Source organism: Podarcis bocagei (genome assembly GCF_964188305.1).
Source record: "Podarcis bocagei genome assembly, chromosome: 1".
In the NCBI taxonomy this organism is placed as follows: domain Eukaryota; kingdom Metazoa; phylum Chordata; class Lepidosauria; order Squamata; family Lacertidae; genus Podarcis; species Podarcis bocagei.
Window position 1 is genome coordinate 119,780,320 of NC_138125.1, and position 20,899 is coordinate 119,801,218.

Sequence of the window (20,899 nt, forward strand, 5' to 3'; positions counted from 1 at the left end):
GGCCAAAGATGAATGAAAGCTGGAACAGCCTAGATGGGAAACTGTGGCCCTCCAGATCTTGTTAGACTAAGGACTCCCATCACCCACTGCCTGATGTTGATGGGAGTTGAGTCCAACAACATCTGGAGGGCCACAGTTTCCCATCTAGGCTGTTCCAGCATTCATTCATCTCTGGCCAGTTTAGACTAGAGTACCTAAAAAAACACATGGGATCAGATAGGGTGGAGCAGCCCTGGAACGAAAACAAAAGATGATAGTTGCCAACGCCCCTAGTTTTGAGAATCCTGTGCTAGGTCATAAGTCTTCAGAAGCTCCTGTTCAATGCTCTGTGATGTGATCCCGAAAATATTAGTTTTGCCCCTCTTTGTTTCCAATGTTCCTTAATAATTTCCTAGCATTGGGGGCCACTTGAGATACTCGAGAAACAAGTCTATATGCCCTAAAGGTAGTTCTGGTGGCCGGCTGCTTCAAAGGGTTTTGTTTTGGTGTTTTTAAGTGCACACCTACAAATGTAAGATGCAAAAACGATGAACCTTTTTCCTGAACAGTGCTCTACTTGTTAGGCTGCATCTGCCTGTGAATGTGCACAAAGTCCAGGGTTGCTGCTGTGTAATTTGTGAAATGGCCTTGAGGAAGGGAATGTTCCTTCATCCTGTATTGTCAGTGCAGTTTTTACTCTAGGCAGCTAGGAGCTAGTTCTCTAGCTTGCATTGATCATAATAACCTAGAGTTAATTAATTACCTGGACCATTCTTTCCTCCCCCAGACTGTTATCTCTCTTTCTTCCCGTATGGTTCTTGCTATGTTCCCGTTCTCCTTGCCGCCGCCACTGCCTCCTCCAACAATCTGTCCTCTATTATCAGTTCTCTATTCCCTTGGCCAGAATTCCCAGATTACCCTTAGCTGTTCTGTTAGCAACAGACTTCCACCTGCTCTTGTATCTTCGGCAATTGTTGGCAAGATACTCAGAGGCAGGGTGTAATGCATTTTAATAGTGAGGAAATAATTCCTGCTGAGATTCTTGTCCCGTGCAGAACGGGGAGCATTGCGAAGGGAAACTCTGTCAGTGCACAGTGTTAAATCTTGATAAGCATTTAGAGGAATGAGCTCACTGGAGTTAATGTGTAGCAATGCATTCTGTACTGCCATCTGATGACAGGGAACTGGCTATTTTATTCTTCTTTTTCATGCTTTCCACACTCACATAAGGGTGATTGTTCTGTTCTTGCCTGTAAACCACAACTGAACTTGTATGTAGCACTAAGGCGAAAATTTGAACATTCTACACTGGAACATTCCCCTCGCCTCCTCCCCCCATGCCCCCCATCAAATCTCCCAGTTCCCCCAATCCCCTGAAACAGATATCGTGATGACACAGGGTATGTCCAGGGGGAAGAGAGGGGGGAAGTCCCATTGCAGTAGCAGAAGTTGTTCTGTTCACAAAATTATTTATTTGAATGCCCCCTATTTTCTCAATGTTGTCGTTTTCCATTGTTTCCCAGTGAAATTTGGGGTTTTTACAACCTTGCTGTAAAAGGTAAAGGTAAAGGGACCGCTGACCATTAGGTCCAGTCGTGGCCGACTCTGGGGTTGCGGTGCTCATCTCGCTTTAATGGCCGAGGGAGCCGGCATACAGCTTCCGGGTCATGTGGCCAGCATGACTAAGCCGCTTCTGGCGAACCAGAGCAGCGCACGGAAATGCCGTTTACCTTCCCGCCGGAGTGGTACCTATTTATCTACTTGCACTTTGGCGTGCTTTCGAACTGCTAGGTTGGCAGGAGCAGGGTCCGAACAACAGGAGCTCACCCCGTCGCAGGGAATCGAACCGCCAACCTTCTGATCGGCAAGTCCTAGGCTCTGTGGTTTAACCCACAGCGCCACCCGCGTCCCTCGCTGTAGATGTAAATATGCTCAATTCAGCCAAAGTACAGTCATACCTCGTGTTGCGTTAGGTTCATGTTGTGTCTTTTCAGCTTGCGAACACGACAAACCCGGAATTATACTTCCGGGTTTCGCCCCATGTGCAGAAGCGTTCTGCGCGCTTCGCACATGCACAGAAGTGCTCTATCGCGCTCCACGCTTGCGCAGAAGCGCCACTCTAGTTGCAGTCTTTTCAGGGTGTGAGCGGCACCCTGGAACGGATCGTGTCCGCAACTAGAGGTACCGCTGTATCAAGAATTGCATAACTAAGAAGCAGAGCACAAGCTGTTGCTCCTGCAAGTGTGTTGGCAAAAGCAGTTCCCTGCAGCACATATTACATTAGGGAGCCAAGCTGAATAGGGAAGACTCTGGCAACAGAGGCCCAGCATTTCACCCTTTGTTCCGTCGGGGCAACTCTCAGGTTTGTTGTTTACTCTGCTGTAGTGCCACTCAGAAAATGGGCAGAGATGAGATGCTTTCACCTCTTCAGCCCAACCAGACCAGCTGAGCTGGGAAGGTAACAGTGGAGGGTTTGACCGTACATAACTGGCTTCAGGCTTGGTTCCAGGATCTGAGCAACTCCCTGCTAGAGTTTGCTATACAGAATCCTATGCTATGCCTCCCGTTGGACTGCCACCCTTTCGAGCCTGGCCATCTGCCAGCCCTGACTGCACACCTGCCTCTGTCCCCTCTGGAATTTATGCAACACTCTGGAAATTTGGCCTCACCTGGCAGATGCACTTGGTCTCTTGCCCTTGCAGCAGACCACTTGGGACACCTGACCCCACATGGCCCTAATAATAGCACAGCCAGTGTGGCGCGGTGGTTAGAGTGCTGGACTAGGACCTGGGAGGCCAGGGTTCAAATCCCCCCTTGGCCATGAAGCTCATTGTGTGACCTGGGGCTAGTCACTGCCTCTCAGCCTAACCTACCTTACAGGGTGGTTGTGCTGATTAAAGGAGGAGGGGGAGAACCATGTTCCTTCTCGGGGGAGGAAAGGTGGGGTATAAATGCAATAAATAAAAGATGAAATAAATAACTGGTATAGCAGGGAAGTCGTTTTTACAGTAGCAGCTTAATTACATTCTTCTGCCCTAACTCTGCACACCTAATAAGGATTTTGAATGTGTGGATGACATCACTGGAGAGAGAAATAAAGAAATTGCCTTTGGCAAGTTTTCCAATATGGTGTTCATATTTCTGTGAATAAATTTGAAACTTAATACTAGCATAAATGAGAACTAGGCCTGGTTTTTTGTTTGTTTTTTACCTAAATAACTGAACTTTGATTTTTGTGCCAGATATTTCCCTCACTCCATGGAAAGACACTTTGATACTTCATTCGTGCTTTGAATGATTGCATAACTGAATAGAATACCAGTGGCTTGAAAGGGAATCAAAAAACAGAAATTCTAAAGAAAAAGAAAAAGTGTGTGCCGTTCTCTTTGGGAGAATAGTAGCTGTTGTTTTGCTGATTTATTGCCTTTTGCATGAGTCTCCCAGGCAAATTTGCAAACATCCTATTCAAAGCAGTTCCAGAAAGCTACTGGATATGTTTACAAATAACTCAGAATGAACACCTAAGTCAGAGACCTTTTCATTCAGCGGAAAAAACTTGTTCAAACAAAAACATCTTCAGTTGTTCCCAGAAAGCACAGAGAGTGGACATCCACAAAATAGGAGCAACCACACTGAAAGTTGAAGAAACAAAACTGGATTTCCTGTTTACATCATACTTAACACTTTATAGGCATACATGCATGTGGATGATTATCATTATTTGCATGCTCACTAAGTGGAATCTCCCTTGTTTACAGTGTTTTGCTCAGTATTGTTTAAAAGAAAAAGATAGAACCGACAAGCAATATTAATTGGTACATTATTTTCCTTTCTCTGCAAATTCAAAAGTTTATGGGTATCACACTCTGAAATAATTTTATGAGCAAATACCACGAAGCAGTAATTAAAACCTCCTACTTCATATTTTGGTTTATGTAACCCTGGTCAAGAGAATTAATGGGGTAAATAAATTTGGTGAAGCTACCTATTTTTATTAGCAGCATAACACTTGTTTAACACTTCTTGTCAGCTCTAAGCTAACAACAACATTTCACTGACTGTTTTCCAGTTAAGAATTTGATTGGAAAACTGATCATATAATCCCATTTCATTTTCGTTTAACTTTCTGTTTTCTCTCTCTCTCTCTCCCTCTCTCCCTCTCTCCTTCTCCCCTTCTCCCTGTGAGTTCAGGGGGATGGTGTAGGAAGAAAAATTATATTTGAAATAGCTGTATTAATGCAGATAATCAATAGTCAACCTTTTTGATCAACAGGAGAGCCAGACATCTACTGTCTAAAATATTCAACAGTATTTTAAAAAATACTAATGGAAAGCTCCTTTCCTAAATCACTTATGTGAAAATGAGCAAGTGAAGACAAATTTTAGAAATAGCATAGCAATCCAAATCAGATTATAACATAAAATACATGACTCAAATGTGGTGGTTCACATATAGATAACACACTATCAGTTCACACACAAGAACCTGCTGTTGGGGAGAAAGAAATCTACCACACTTCTTCACTAGTGATGGGTGACAAATGCCAACATTTTGGTGATTGAAGTGCAAATTTATGGGATCTAGACCTCTCAGAGCCTTTCTGAATTGGGCTGACCCTGTGGAAACAGCCGAGTTAGAGTCAAAATGGCCTGAAATACAACCCTGCTAAGTGCCCTACGTACTGTGCCTTCCTTTCTTATAATTTCCTAGCTTTTCCTGATGACATATTTCTAGACCAGAGGTCCTCAACCTTTTGGTGCTTATGGGCAGATTTGGGAATACCACATATAGGGTGGTGCTACTGAAAATAACGAATTAATTTAGTCATGTTCATTAATTTCAGTGAGTCTATTCTGAGCCGAATGTTAGTTGAATACCACCCATAGTCTATAAATACGACTTCCTCCTTTGCCAGGATCCATGGGAAATTAATTACCACCAAAAAACCCCTGGGAATTTGATTTCTTGTGGTTCCTAATTGGCTCTGGACATTGCCATGAATGCTTCCAACAGTGTTTTGGGCCTGCCAGAAGCCCCATTGAGTCCTCTTGTCATTGCTGCTACTAGGTAAGTTTGGAATGGTAAGGTAGTGATGTCGAAGGCTCACAGCACTGGCTGGGTTAGGAAGCCCTGTTGTGACACCAACAGGAACAGAATTGCTTCTCAGTTTTGATTAGTGCCTTTAATCAAAACAATTAGTCTAAAAATAAAACAATTTGGGAAACCCAGCCAAATGGGCGGGGGTATAAATAATAAAATTATTATTATTATTGTTAGCCATTCCAAGTAAGGCTATGGGAAATCTGCTCTTAACTAATTTCCAGTTGCATGTGTGAAGTGGGTGGCACACTAAACTTTTCTGTATGGTTTGTGCCCTTGGTCATTTGCAAATCTGAGAGTGTTTAGGAGCTCAAATCTCCCTGACATGTTTTGAACACTCCGGGAGTTTTCAGGTATATGCAAACTGCTAAGCTTCCTAAGCAACTGGGCTCCTTGGATAAGCTAATGTATACAGCGCTTGAATGTTTTGACACTTGAGCACTCACAGCCAGTGAATAAAAACACTGGGCGCTTTCAGATGGGAGTTTATTATGCAATCTTGGCAGTTTGGTATATGCAAGTTTTATGCGGGGTCCATTCGATGTCATCAAAATGGCAGTCCATACTTTTGTTACGTTTAATCTGGATTTTTCCACCCTTGGAGAATCCAGTTAATAAAAAGAGCCTATTATATATCCTAGTGATGTATGGAAGTGAGAGCTGGACCATAAAGAAGGCTGATCGCCAAAGAATAGATTCTTTTGGATTATAGTGCTGGAGGAGACTCTTGAGAGTCCTATGGACGGCAAGAAGATCAAACCTATCCATTCTGAAGGAAATCAGCCCTGAGTGCTCCCTGGAAGGACAGATTGTGAAGCTGAGGCTCCAATACTTTGGCCACCTCATGAGAAGAAAAGACTCCCTGGAAAAGACCCTGATGTTGGGAAAGATGGAGGGCACAAGGAGAAGGGGACGACAGAGGACAAGCTGGTTGGACAGTGTTCTCGAAACTACCAGCATGAGTTTGACCAAACTGCGGGAGGCAGTGGAAGACAGGAGTGCCTGGCGTGCTCTGGTCCATGGAGTCACGAAGAGTCGGACATGACTAAACGACTAAACAACAACAACAACAACAACAACAACATTATATATCCACATGGAAGCATGTTAGCACAAAAATTCCATATTTTGGGGTGGTATGTCACATGTGGTTTTGGTTAGTACTCTCAGTTACCAATACCCCCTTCCAGGGCTGGCCCTGCTGCCTCCACACTGATTTGGGGCAAGATTTTGTGGAGCACACACAATCTCACCAATGCTGGTGGCAGAGGTGGTGGCGGCAGCAGCAGGGCAGCACTTCCTGTTTTGCCTCAAACATCAAAAACGGGACACACCACCCCTTGGTCACTACTTCCTTCTCTCCTCACCTTAGCATAATCTAGCCATTTTCTTTTCTACATCCCAAATGGTGCAAGTATACCTACTTCAACTAATTGTCTCATGCCGAAAGCACAGCCAGATTTTAATGATCAAGTCTGGAGGAGCTGTTTTCTCAAGATCTCCACACAGTAAATGCAGATTACCTTGGAGACAGGAATTGCAGCCTCAACAAATAAATAATATGGAGGTCTGGTGCAAGACCAATTTATCACATTTTTGCCATTTTTTGCAGCTTGATATAGCTAAACATTACTCTCGTTCAAGATCTCTGCTATTTCTTTCTTTCTTTCTTTCTTTCTTTCTTTCTTTCTTTCTTAAGACACCAACTGGAAATGGATATCGCCCCCTTCACAAAGAAAGTACATGTTTTCTAGAAACATGACAATTAGAGGCTGGCAACATTTTCTGTCAAGATACATTTTTTTAAAAAAGGTACATAAGTACAGAAATACCTATGTGCCTGCCCTAGGCAGAGTAAGTAGAGACATCAAGGAACAAACAAATAAACTCCATCACAGTATTATTCAATCAAGCCTAACCCATTGGTGTGGAATAGCAAATGCTAATAATGATAATAATAATTTTATTATTTATACCCCGCCCTTCTGGCTGGGTATCCCAATGGGCCTCTGACTGAAAAAACGGAATGAGTGGAAGCTGATGTACTAACTGCATACAGAGAAAACACAAACCCGTTTGTGATATAAGACCTCAGCCTGGAAACATGTGTTGAAAAATAACTTTCCATAATCATGATGAAAAGGAAAAATAGATGAACACAATTTGCTATGATATATCATGCTTGTGCTGATATGTGCAATATGTACAATTCTAAAAGATTCGTGCATCTTGTAAGGTTTGTAGCGCACCACTGCATGATGTCTGCCAGATTATACGACATATAATTCCAGCACCATCAATGGATTTGTGGTATTATAAAAGGAATTGGTTCACAACTAGTACCAATAATTTGCCACCGCTGCAGGAGTTCAAGTCCAATGAAATATGTTGGTAATTAGGAGCGATTGTTGCAGACCTACAACTATTCATTATTAGGTCTTCTAATGTGTTTGGGGGAAAATACATTATGCGAATGTGACAAAGGATAAAGAAAAACCAAGGACATCTCAAGTAAAACAAAAAAACCCCCAGATGATAACGTGTGTTTCTGTCATTGTTAATGAGTTCTTTAACATGCAAAAATAATTTCACAGCATTCAAACACTTAACATCATCTGTCCTTGACACACAATGTTACAGTAGTTTAGGTCACCTGTTTCTGCAATAAAGACACTGTTTTTGTTTTAAATGTAAGGGGCTAACAGGAGAACATACTGAAGAAATATCCAGTAACTATTGAATTTGCTGCTGGGCTAGATTTTGCTGCTTGTTGTTGTTTTAGTCACCTCACCTTATGAACATTTGGGTTGCAAAAGTTGAGGTCCTCAGAAGTGATCATGGACATATCACTGTTATGCAAAATTGTTAAAAAATAAACCCAAATTTCTGTGCCTTAAAACAACTGCAAAAAAGACTGCTTTTGGTACACTGTGGTATGGATTGAATAGCTTAAGTTTGGGTGTTTAGCTGTGGTTGGGGGATATGTAGGTGGATATGGGCCTATTCCAGCTTCCTGATTCTGTGGAAATGTTGCATTAGAAAATGAGATAGTGTTGATACTAATAATCATACTGAGGCTTCATTTTTAGAAATGTTCTAATTCACTCTCATTTTTAATGAACTGGAGTAGCTACCTTCCTAGGCTAGGAAGCAGCTTGAAAAGCATTGGGATTGAGAGAGTCCTGTCCAACCTTAATCCAAGTTTGGCACTATCTTTGCTTCAGTTTTCTTCCCTCTTAAATGTCTTTCCTCATCTGCTGTAATGTTCCCAAGGAACATAACCTGTGTCACGAATAAGACTCCCCTTAAAATGAAGCCGGCTAAAGCAGGGGGTCATTAGTTGAGCATGTGGTACTAAGCCTCTAGCATATAGTTGCTTTTCTTCTTTAAACCTCAAATAAGAGATTTACACATTTTCAGAATCTTTCCACTCCCAGATTAATAAATAAAATTCCCAGCTCTCCTGCTGGAAGCAACACTGAAATTAGAATAAGTTCAAAGTCTGCTGCGTCTCGTGGGCAAAGCAAGAAGCTCTTTCAACAAGATACTTGGGACCAGGGCAGGTTAACAATTTTTGAAGCTCCGTATCCCATCAAGAGGGGTTTGTTTGAATTTTGCGCTCCCTATCATTCATCATATGAATGTGTGCTTTAAAATGATATAAATTCCACAAAACGTCACTTGTGACACTGGAAAAGAGAGGCCTTTTTTACCAGCTTCCTCTAAAGTATGCAACTTTAGAGACAAGAATGCTCCAGGGAAGGTGTAAGAGAGACCTGTTTTGTCCCTGTTTTAATCTACTACAATTCATGAGGGATTACGCTCTGGGAATCACGTCTAAAGCCAAAATCACATATAGTCAAAACCCACTGGGTTCAATGGCAGGAGGGATTCTCATTTTCCCCAGAACCGTGCCCCATTTTTAATTGTTTTATATCTATTTGCCACCTGTGTAAAGCTTAATAGTAACAATAATTTTGCAACTCTGGGCTGCTTCCAACACATATAAAACAAACATTAAAAAAACCTCCTGATCAGCCCAACAGGACAGTGACAATAATCCACCAACAGCATACAAATCAATATGGCTAACCTGATCCAAAACACCCACCCACCTCACCCACACACGAAAACAAAGATCACCACAGCCAATCACAAGCAAACAATCACACCCTAGGCCAACCCCAACCTCTCTCACCACCAAAAGAACACAAGTGAACAACACAAGCAACGCTGACACCAAACGCTACATACATTAAACATAATAGAAACACCGCCACCCGACCCCACCCCTATCCATCCTCCCTCTCTCCACCCCCCTTTCTCTTTTTCTTTTTTCTTTTCTTCTCCCCCTAATGCCTCAACAAATGAAACGGATTTGTAAAAATGTTACATAAAAAAAATAAAATGAGGCACTACACTTCTGTAAAACAAGAACATCCTGAATAAAATATATATTTAAAAAAACGGGAAAACCCCCTCCTGATGCAGGGTTGCCTTCAGATGTCTTCTAAAAGTCAGATAGTTGTTTATTTCCTTGACATCTGATGAGAGGACGTTCCATGGGGCGGGCGCCACTACCGAGAAGGCCCCTTGCCTGGTTCCCTGCAGCTTCACTTCTCGCAGAGAGGGAACCACCACAAGGCCCTCGGAGCTGGACCTCAGTGTCCGGGCTGAACGATGGGGTGGAAACGAAGCTGAATCACACAAGTTTAAATGCTCGTAAGTTGCAGACTTGAGCTCCCGTCTTTCGGTCCCAGCTCCTGCCCACCTAGCAGTTCGAAAGCACCCTTAAGTGCAAGTAGATAAATAGGTACCGCTTTATAGCGGGAAGGTAAACGGCATTTCCATGTGCTGCGCTGGTGCCGGCTCGTCAGAGCAGCTTCGTCACGCTGGCCACGTGACCCGGAAGTGTCTCCGGACAGCGCTGGCCCCCGGCCTCTTAAGTGAGATGGGCGCACAACCCTAGAGTCGGACACGACTGGCCCGTACGGGCAGGGGTACCTTTACCTTTAAGTTGCAGACTTGCTGTAACATTCAATTCATGGATTTCTACCTCTTCATCCCCCTACGCCTTCAGAGGCACCACAGCAGAGCCCACTGTTTACTAAAACAATTTGTCCCTGCTATGTATTCTAAAGGAAAGCCGAGGAAATAGGTGCCCCCACTCTAATGCCGAGGCTTCCCTCATGTTATGGTAGGTGAAAACCAGTGGGAGGGGGGGACTCAAGTTGTGTGACAAGAGGAGCTGCTCTGGCAGGCAGGATATGCTGCCATTTTCTCCTTCCCCATGCTCTTGCCAGACTACACTGGAAGGTAGAAGAGGTCCTCAGCCAGGTGGCTGAACCTCTGGAGAAATTGTCCTGACCTCCTCCTGCTTTCTCACAAGTGTGCATGTTTGTGTGCTTTTAAAGCTAGAACTGTACTTCCAGTTTAGCTCAGTCCTCCCCCATTGTGCAAAATAGCGCATTCTGCTGGTCAGCAAGAGAGACAGACAAGTCATCCCAAACTATTTTTTAATACAACCAAGTCATTTATTTTAGGCCTGCTATTTGCAAATAAGTGCACAATGGATTCCATTTAGAGTGTCCTAATGACATTGTCAAAGCCCATTTTGTAAGTTCGTGGAATAACATTTCCAGCAAGCCTCTGTTAAGACATGAGAGTATGCGATTATATACACCCAATTTCCTGTTTAATAAACAAAAAGCAGCTGTTACAAAAGTGTGTGTTATCGTTGCGTTTCTGTGTAACTTAGCAAGAAGTGCAAAAATGTGTAAAGGATAGGTTTCCTAGTGGAAAACAGTTACATTAAGCACAGGACAGAAAAGCAATATTTTAATAATGACGACTGTTTGCCCTTGGAGGATTATAGCATTTATAAAATGCATTTCAAGTGTTCATAGCACATCGTTGCAGTATCTCAAGCCTTATAATAGCCCTGTAAGGTATGCTAGCATTGCCATCCCTATAATGCAACAGAAGTGTGCAGGGACAGGGTATATTAGCCGAATATTGCCAGCAGACCCATTCTTCTTCACCTCCTCCCCCCCAAAAAAAACCATGTCTTGTAACCCTCCCCATGTATAGCCAGAAATACACCCCATGCTGAAAAGTCATTCTGCTTCAAATGGATTTAAAGAAATGTGTACAGTGGTGCCCCACAAGACGAATGCCTTGCAAGACGGAAAACCCGCTAGACGAAAGGGTTTTCTGTTTTTGAGCTGCTTTGCAAGACGATTTTCCCTATGGGCTTGCTTTGCAAGACGAAAACGTCTTGCAAGTGTTCCGATTTTTTTCGCTCCCCCCCTTTTTCTAAGCCGCTAATAGCCTTTTAGCCGCTAATCCGCTAATCCTTTAATAGCCACTAAGCATTTAATAGCCGCTAAGACGCTAATAGGGTTGCTTCGCAAGACGAAAAAACCGCTAGACGAAGAGACTCGTGGAACGGATTAATTTTGTCTTGTGAGGCACCACTGTATCGTTTAATATAACTGCAGGACCACGTTCCTCAGAATCCCTCCTTTTCTTGTCTTGCCTCATCAACGTCCGTTTGTTTTGCCAGATTTTGTATTCTTTTGCTATATTTACCTCATTCGGGCAAGGTTTCCTATTGCCCAATTACAGGAAGACTTCTTTGCCCAACTGCTTAAGGCACAGGCGTCCTACACAACATACAAACCACAGCTGCCATCATCATCCTGGGATTTGTTTGTCATTATTTACCTAAGGGGCGTTATGAGTAAGCTATCCCCAGTTCTGACCCTCATTGCCGGGACTGCAGTAGGCGTCATCGGTCAAAGCAGGCGTGTCTTCTCCAGAACACCCTCTGCTGAATACATAAATTGGACTACATGCCACTACGGTGGATGTTGAATGTTGTGGGTTAAAACCTCAATTGTACAGTGGTGCCCCGCAAGACGAATGCCTCGCAAGACGGAAAACTCGCTAGACGAAAGAGTTTTCCGTTTTGGAGGTGCTTCGCAAAACGAATTTCCTATGGGCTTGCTTCGCAAGACGACAATGTCTTGCGAGTTCCTGCTGGTTTTTTTTCCTTCCCCCCCCCTTTTTCTAAGCCGCTAAGCCGCTTATCAGCTGATCTGATCAGCAGATAAGCTGCTAACAGACGCTAATAACGCTAATCCGCTAATCCTTCAATGGGCTTGCTTCGCAAGACGAAAAAACCGCTAGACGAAGAGAACGGATTCTTTTCGTCTTGCGAGGCACCACTGTATATGGACTGATGGACATTTCAAGGTTATATCCCCCCCAAAAAGTGCTTTGTTCATACACTGCTAAAACTGGTAGCTGGTACTGTTGTCTGGTCAGTGACTTGACACTTGACAGCAGCAAATGTGGTGGTGGTGTTGTTTTGGGTGGGGATGCCTTCACCCTCTAGGAAAAGTAGTGTTGACTGTGGCCTAAAGACCTACAAACAGTCCCCAAGGGAGTTCATCCACCTAAGACTTACTGCAGGCATCCTTGCATTCCACTCTTCGGGTGGGATGTTTCATAAGTGCAAGAATTCAGCTTACTCTGGACATGATTTCCAACTTGGGCTGCAGAATCAATCGCCAGCTTGCAGAGCCATTATGCCACAAAGATTTCCTTGAACTGCAGACTTAATAAGCCCGGCACAAGGCAGCTTTTGTGCAAAGCTTGAAAAGTTAGACCTTGGTCTTTGGCCACGAATGAAGAATGCTTGGCCTTGTGCGTAGTGTGTCCTGCATGGCTGCACTTCTGGCAATAGTTCCACCCAGTATCATTGATGGCACTTGAGCACGACTCTGCCCTGAATGACCTCTTCCTACAGAAAGGCAACAGGGTGCAGAGATACAGAGCGACATCAGATCTTTGTATTAGTGTTCTCCAACAGATAATCCTGTGTGATGAGAACTTCTCCCTTCATAGGCAAGCAACTGAGCATTGAACTGCTTTAAATTTCAGCTTGTCCACAAGATAATTAAGTAACTAGAGGACAAAGCATGTCTTTCAAGGCCAAGCACATCTTTGGTGTTCTATCCACAGTGGTTGGTTTCCCCCTCCCATGAGGTTCTGATTGGTACACCGTCCTTGAAGCTGGAAATTGAAGCCAAAGACTGACCATTCTGTATTCCTCGTTCAAACCACCCACAGAATATACTAGCCTCGGTTTGTTTGAGAATGTTTATTATGTGCAAAGTTCTCTTGCTGAAGGTTGGTTGTTGTTTTTTAATACACCTCTTCTCTTCCGTTGAGGCAGATTTGGAAATCAAACCAGAAACTTCAGACTCTACTATGATGGAAAACACTTCGTTGGAGAGAAACGTTTTGAGTCTATCCACGACCTGGTGACAGATGGATTGATCACCCTTTATATTGAAACCAAGGCAGCAGAATACATTGCCAAGATGACCATAAATCCAATTTATGAACACATAGGATATACAACTTTAAGCAGAGAGCCAACAAACAAGAAGCATACAGTGGCTGTGAGAGATACACTTGATGGCAAAGAGTCTTCGGGAGACAATGACATAGTAGAAAAAAGGGTAAGTTACTCAATCACAATTTTATTCTTCCCACACTTTCCCAAATTTCCTAATCTGATTTGAAAAATAAGACATTGTCGTACAGGATAGTGGGTATGAAAGAAAGAAACAACACTGTAATTTTTAAAGAAATTAAAAAGTGTGCTTCATCCAGTGTATTAGGAACAGAGAAATTACAGGTCAAGTGTTTAAATGCAAATTACTCCCCCCCCCCTCAATCTTTCAGTAACTTAAGTAAGGTATGCTTGCTTACTCAGTAAATATCAGTTATTTTAAAAAGGTTCTTCCCCACTTTTTCACTGTGAAAGTCCAGGTGGATGGGGTATAAATAAATTATTATTATTATTATTATTATTATTATTATTATTATTATTATTATTATTATTATTTCATCAAGGGTGTAATGAAAGTTTAAGAACAAAGGGTATACTATTTGTTGTAATATAGTAAATGCTAACAGTCAAAAAATATTGTTTATAATGGAAGAAAACCCCCACTGATTTGTTTTTAAGAGATGCTTAGGTGGGGCATGGCCAAAAAAAGGTTGGGAACCACTGATCTGAAGCCACTAATATCCTGCTATACCCCTGTATGTTGCTCACAACACAGAATCCAGCTTCATGGTAACAGGAAAATTAATGCAACACTCTAAATATGAAATACAGAAGAGGCTGTTTTGAGTTTTGTGAATTTTGAGTTGTTTTAATAATAATAATAATAATAAGCTGAATTCTTATTTGTTCCTGGGCTTTAGATATTTTGGCAATGTGGCCTTCAGTACAATTCTGATAAACTATATTTTTTACTCTCCAGAAATATCATGACTATTTGCTGTGTATATATACTTAAAATGTTACTGAAGAGCACTGTGTTTCCTGGTGCTCTAGAAGGATATTTCAAACTCCCCCCCCCTCATATTAAAATGATTATGATAACCAAAAACATGAAAAAGGCTATTATAAATTAAAAAACAGCCCAGGCTCTGAAATGGAACAGAAGATCGTTACAAATATACAAGACGTATTGTGCCTTCTAATTCTGTTGCTGCTATCATTCAAAAATAATAAATTCCATTAGTAACGCCTTTCTAAAGAATCCCCAGCAATGACACAGTTGGGTTTTGCCAAGAAAGTACAGTATAAGCACTGTGGGGGTGGCAAGTGTGTGTGTGTGTGTGTGTGTGTGTGTGTGTGTGTGTGTGTGTGTGTATTCTGGCCCATATGAATGGTAATTTGCAAGCCTGTTCTTGTAGTAGTACATCCATTGCTGGTAGTATTTGACAATATATGGTCAAATAAAATAACATAATTTATTATACAGTCACAGACCCAGAACAATGTACAGTGGTGCCCCGCAAGACGAAATTAATTCGTTCCGCAAGTTTTGTCGTCTAGCGAATTTTTCATCTTGCGAATCACGAAATCCCATAGGAATGCATTGAAAATCAATTAATGCGTTCCTATGGTCAAAAAAAGTCCAAACAAAGCCAAATTTGGTACAACAACAGTTTATTAACTGCTCTTTAAAGTCACACATACTGTAAAGAGCAATTCAAAAATTGAAGGGAAAATAAATTAACTTTATAAACGAAACAAAGTCGCGAGACGTTTTCGTCTTGCGAAACAAGCCCATAGGGAAATTCGTCTTGTGAGGCAAATCGAAAACGGAAAAACCTTTCGTCTAGCGAGTTTTTTGTCTTGCGAGGCATTCGTCTTGCGAGGTACCACTGTATGCTCAATTAGCCATATACTATTGTTGTAAGGTAATGACTGGGGGGAAAAACAAATAGAAAGCAAAAGGAAAATAATACTTAACACAAAAGCACAGGAGAAAAGAGCAACACCGTGATTTAGCCTCTGATATACATTGGCGCTGTGGTCTTGCCGATCGGAAGACCAGCGGTTCGAATCCCCGCGACGGGGTGAGCTCCTGTTGCTCAGTCCCTGCTCCTGCCAACCTAGCAGTTTGAAAGCACGTCAAAGTGCAAGTAGATAAATAGGTACTGCTCTGTCGGGAAGGTAAACGGCGTTTCCGTGCGCTGCTCTGGTTTGCCAGAAGCGGCTTAGTCATGCTGGCCACATGACCCAGAAGCTGTACGCTGGCTCCCTCAGCCCAGTAAAGTGAGGTGAGCGCCGCAACCCCAGAGTCGTTCGCGACTGGACTTAACAGTCAGGGGTCCCTTTACCCTTTACCTTTATACGTTGAATAGTTTGGGGATACATCAGCCATAGGTAACTTGTCAAACCTCCTTAGCAGCCAGTTATTTTCATCCTTGCAGTGAGTAACTCAGGAGAATATGTCAGAGTCTGCCCACACATTACATTGGCCCCCACATTGTCTCAGGATTATTGCAGGGCGGAAATGATCATCCGCAGAAACAGTTTCACCCGTATGGATCATGAGTCTAGGACTTGACTGTCTCTTATTAATAGATCATGCAATTCCTTGCTGCACCCAGGAACTAGAGGCGAATTTGTGAAGAAGGACCCTGACATTACTGAGGGACGTTGATCTAACTTTTGAAGGCAGTTGTGGACTTTGACTCTGTCTCATTGTCCTGTTGCTATTTATAAAAAGAACGATTGGGCAAAATCCTTCATTTCACCGTGTGATTTCTTGCCAATTTGAGGTATTGTTTCAAAGGAATAGCTATTGGCAAGGCTAGGTCATGTCATTGTAGGATGAAGATGATAGTTTAGCGACTCAATTTCACACAACGCTGAGAATGGATGCTTCTAAAGTGCTTTTACCTAGAGATAAAAAATGGATATCTGTAGCTTAAAATGCTAAGTAGCTTTGTGAACTAACTAGAACAGTAGTGGCTCAACAGCAAAATCATTTTAACAAAGTACAAGTGTAATCTTTCACTGAATGACTTTAGCAAAATTTGTGTCATTGTGGTTTGCAATTATTTTCCAGTAGACAAAGTGTTAAATTATTTGGGCAGAGATTTTAGTTAGTGATAGGTGAATGGCCACTTTGAAACGCTTTGGCCAGTCTGCAGTTTTCATTTACAGTTTCTGAACAGCTAGTTTGGATAACTTGCATCCAATTAAATCTGTAACAAATGATGTTTGTAGTAGCAAAATACACCAAATTCCTTCAGAGCTGAATCAGCTACATGAACTGAAGAACTGCAAAATTAATACGTCAGATAAGATTTTTAACTTTCACATCCATGAGGATCAAGTTCATTCACATGCCTGTAGAGACAACAAAATATTATGGCTGGAGGTATGATGTTTTCACAGAAAGGGCTAATGTATTGCTTGCTGGACATCCACAAAATTATATGTGTGAGAATCAAGAATCGTATGAGTAAATATATATTAGTATTGAGATGTATCACTGTGGCATTTCTGGGCTTTCTGAAAATTCACAAGGATTGTCTTAAATTTCCAGTTTTACTTAACAGCAGCTGGATTTCAGAAATCCATTTTGAATTAAAAGATTGATTTTTCCAGAACGGCTTTTGGCCAAGGTTGAATTGCTATGCAGATTCCTGTACAAACCACTAACTACTGCATCTGACTAGATGCAACTATTTTGTAGGCCCATAAACATCTCCCATTTCCCTTTCCCAGTGCAGCTAGAGAGCAGCACCCTGATTGAGAGTCTATAGTTCCCACAAAAAAGGGCACACCATTTCACATTTACACATATACCAGTGTTCTTCCCGTGCTCTTTATTTTGTTGGAGTTCCTAAGTCCACATGATATCTCTGACTTATATTATTATTATTATTATTACTATTACTATTATTATTATTTATTAAATTTATATACCGCCCTATACCCGCAGGCCTGAGGGTGGCTACAACAGAAAATCACAATATAAAAATACAAAATACACAATAGAAATAGAAACAACCCAATAAATTATAGTTCTGAACTGCTATAAAGTCATCTTATTTTGCATTCATTCCAAACTCTGTTCACACCTTGTAACCTAACTCCCAGACAGGTCAGTTTTCTAGACCAACTTCAAGAGAGTTTGTAAACACAAGTTGAGAATGCAATTGAATATCAATGTCTCATCAGAAAATAAAGTACACATGAAGCAATTGATCACAGACATTTTACTAACAACAACAATTCAGTTTGTATAACACCCTTTATCAAAAGATCCCTGGGCAATGTGCAACATTAAGAAAACATTTTATGGAGCATCAGTAATAAAAACATAATAAAAAGCATAATAGACAGCATAATATAAAAAAAAATAATCATAACAACAGTGTAATAAGGTTTTGTGGCATTCAGGCAACACTTTGTCCTGGTTTATCTTGTCCACAGGCAATTCAGCTGTGTAGGATTAGACCATATATTCAAATATGAAGTGTAGCCCAGTGCTTTCTCCAGGAAAATTTAGTTCTGAATATACAGTATATGACTAGGTATTCAGTATTCTCATAGAAAACAACTTGAATCTTATATTGGTTGGGGTGTATTATTTGCCTGAGTAATATATAACTGCATAAATAATGTCCGTGATTTAGGTGTGGGTGATTTCTAAGTCTGCATGACTGTTTTTGGGTTTGTTTGGTCTTTTAAAAAAATCCTGCCGATGATCAAGGTAGCACTAATTATGGAAGCTTTGTAACATTGTTCCATAGGTTTCTGTAGCAGAAAGTCACATGAGAATGGAAATTCATTAGTTTAAAACTACCTTTTCTGATTAAAATCTCTTTTTCATAATCATAGCTGTGATAGGGTGACCTTTTCCTGTCAGGTAGTTTTTGTTCTGCTTTTTATTGGCGTTCTCTAGATTTAATTTTCCGGGATCCAGAAATCATTTTCTGCTAATGTGACCCTAAAGTGTAATTGAAAATAAATCAGGTTTTAAGAAATATAGGGAAAAGGGAAACTGACAAGTAGGAAATAAGCATGTCAAAATATAAACATGCTCTTTGCCACGGGAGGAAGGAAAAATATCAAAATGATTTATGTTAATACTTACAATTATTTATGATGTTTCAAGGCTCTTGGAAGGTGCAGTCTTAATTATATAAGTGCAAAGTTGGTGGCTTGCTTATTTCTACTGGTAATTGAACTGGAAAATACTTTATTTTCCTAGACAGTCAATGCAGCTTCAGGGAACCAGTGAAATCAGTGGAGTTATGTTACTTGTTCCTTGGGTCTACTTCTGAGTATAACTTACTTGGATACAACCCATTGCCTTACCACTGTAAACAAAGCCATGCCTTATTCTCCATGAGTGACTTTTTCAATCCCCTTGCCTTAGAAATAGATCCATAGGGACAGCTGCTTGATGGAAGTTTGTAGCACAAGTGGCATTTTTAAAATTTATTTTATGTGGAGATTATGATGACCCAGGAAGACAGGCTTCTTTCATATCTATTCCACCACCACCACCTATTTTTTCTCAACCTCAGCCCGCCAGATGTTTTGAGACTACAATTCCCATCATCCCTGATCACTGGTCCTGCTAGCTAGGGATCATGGGAGTTGTAGGCCAAGAACATCTGGAGGTCCAAGGTTGAGGAAGCCTGCATAAATAGCTTGTCCTGTCAGCCATTCCCCCCCCCCCCGTGACCAAATATTCCCCACTCAGGTGTGAAATAAAACCTCTTCACTAGGGCTACAAGATATAACAACTTCTTTAAAAATGAAATAAAGCATGCACTGATTAACAAGACAGTAGATTTAAAGAGAGAAAACTACTGCTTTAATACAAGTAACCGTCAAAGCTACAGATAGCAAACGTTCTCTTAAAAAAATATTCCCCCAACTCTCATGCAGATGACTTTCTAAGAGGATTCTTGCCACAAGACATCTGCATTGTCTCAGAGTTAACACCTAATACAAACTACCATATGTCTGGAATTTCCTGGACATAGCCAGGAGTCATCCATTGAAAATAGCGTCCAGGTGGGATTTTCAAAAATCATTAAAAATATCTAGGAAAACCCAGGCATATGGCAACTTAGATCGGAAGTGTTGATATTTTGGTGAATTTCCTAAAATAAAATTTTAAAAAAAGCTTTAAAACAAGCTCAACAATTTTTGTGTCTGGATTTTCACTTTTTGAAATATGGCAGCCCTATCTAAGATTTATTCAAACCCAAATTAACCACAGTACAAAATCTGTGCACCACACATGGAATGAGAGTGGCTCGTGTACACTTAAAGTCACTGCTTTTGTTAAAGAATAATGGGGAAATAATGAATGGGAAAGACTTGGACTCCTACTTCCCAAGTATTTTGCCATGAACAGTTTAGATGTAAAAATGCATACAGGCTGTATGCTTTTGGCATTCAGGTATCACTTACTACGTACAATGCAAAGTAGCCTCGAGAATTGGATACAACATATAATGAGTTTCACAAACTTGAAAGTGCATTCTAATAATGGGGAAGAAAAAATTAAATGTTGCTAGTTTATTGTTCACCTGAATGCTTCCCCATGTGTTAATCATGCCACCCCTTCCTTTATAAATATTGCTGTAGCATTAAATTCAAGAGCATGTTACATGCCATACCATGTTACATGCCATACAATGGACTTGGCAGGTACCTCTTGCAGTGACCACAGAGGTATACAAATCAGGCCCAGTCAATTTCATTTATTATTATTTGTCATTTATTAAATTTGTATACTACTCTTCAGCTGTAAATCTTGCAGCAGTCCACAATATACAAGATAAAAAAACCACACAAAATGCGTAATAAAAACGAGAACAAAAACACTAAATTGCATTTGCCATTCTACTGCCCATTTGCCCAGTTTTGAGACAGTGATTAGGAGCTCCTGGCAATTCCTTTCTGTTTCAGCCTCCCTGAACGTTTTTGGTATCTTGAAGCCCTCACTGCTCATTTTAATTCTTGATCCATCAGTAGAGAGAGAAATGTCCTCTTATTCCTGCTCTCTAGTTCCTGTTTCTTAACCAGTTACTGATTCACATGAGAACCTTTTCTCTTACTTACTCCATCCTTGCTAAGTTTCTGGTGAGCAGTGTACAGTGGTACCTCGGGTACCACACTTCAGGTTACAGACTCCGCTTATCCAGAAATAGTACCTTGGGTTAAGAACTTTGCTTCAGGATGAGAACAGAAATCGTGCGGCGGCAGCGGGAGGCCCCATTAGTTAAAGTGGTACCTCAGGTTAAGAACAGTTTCAGGTTAAGAACGGACTTTCAGAACAAATTAAGTTCTTAACACGAGGTACCACTGTATTCCACTCTCAGCCTGTAGCATCTTGAATTTCACACACAGAAATACCACATTCCACACCTGGGAAGAGGGACTCAGAAGGTGAGCTCCCTTTC

General features: G+C 41.3%; 1 protein-coding gene across 3 annotated transcripts in view; it reads left to right on the top strand.

The window, feature by feature from the left end:
- Window positions 1-20,899, top strand: part of CHN1 (chimerin 1) — a 104,968-nt gene that overhangs the window by 50,136 nt on the left and 33,933 nt on the right. For 2 of the 3 annotated variants that reach the window (XM_081181061.1, XM_081181062.1), the window contains one exon: window positions 13,323-13,611. In XM_081181061.1, coding sequence (XP_081037187.1) covers window positions 13,323-13,611 — 289 coding nt within the window. Of the gene's footprint in view, window positions 1-4,961; window positions 5,048-13,322; window positions 13,612-20,899 lie in introns of those variants that run through there. The other variant, XM_081181063.1, reaches the window with a different exon arrangement.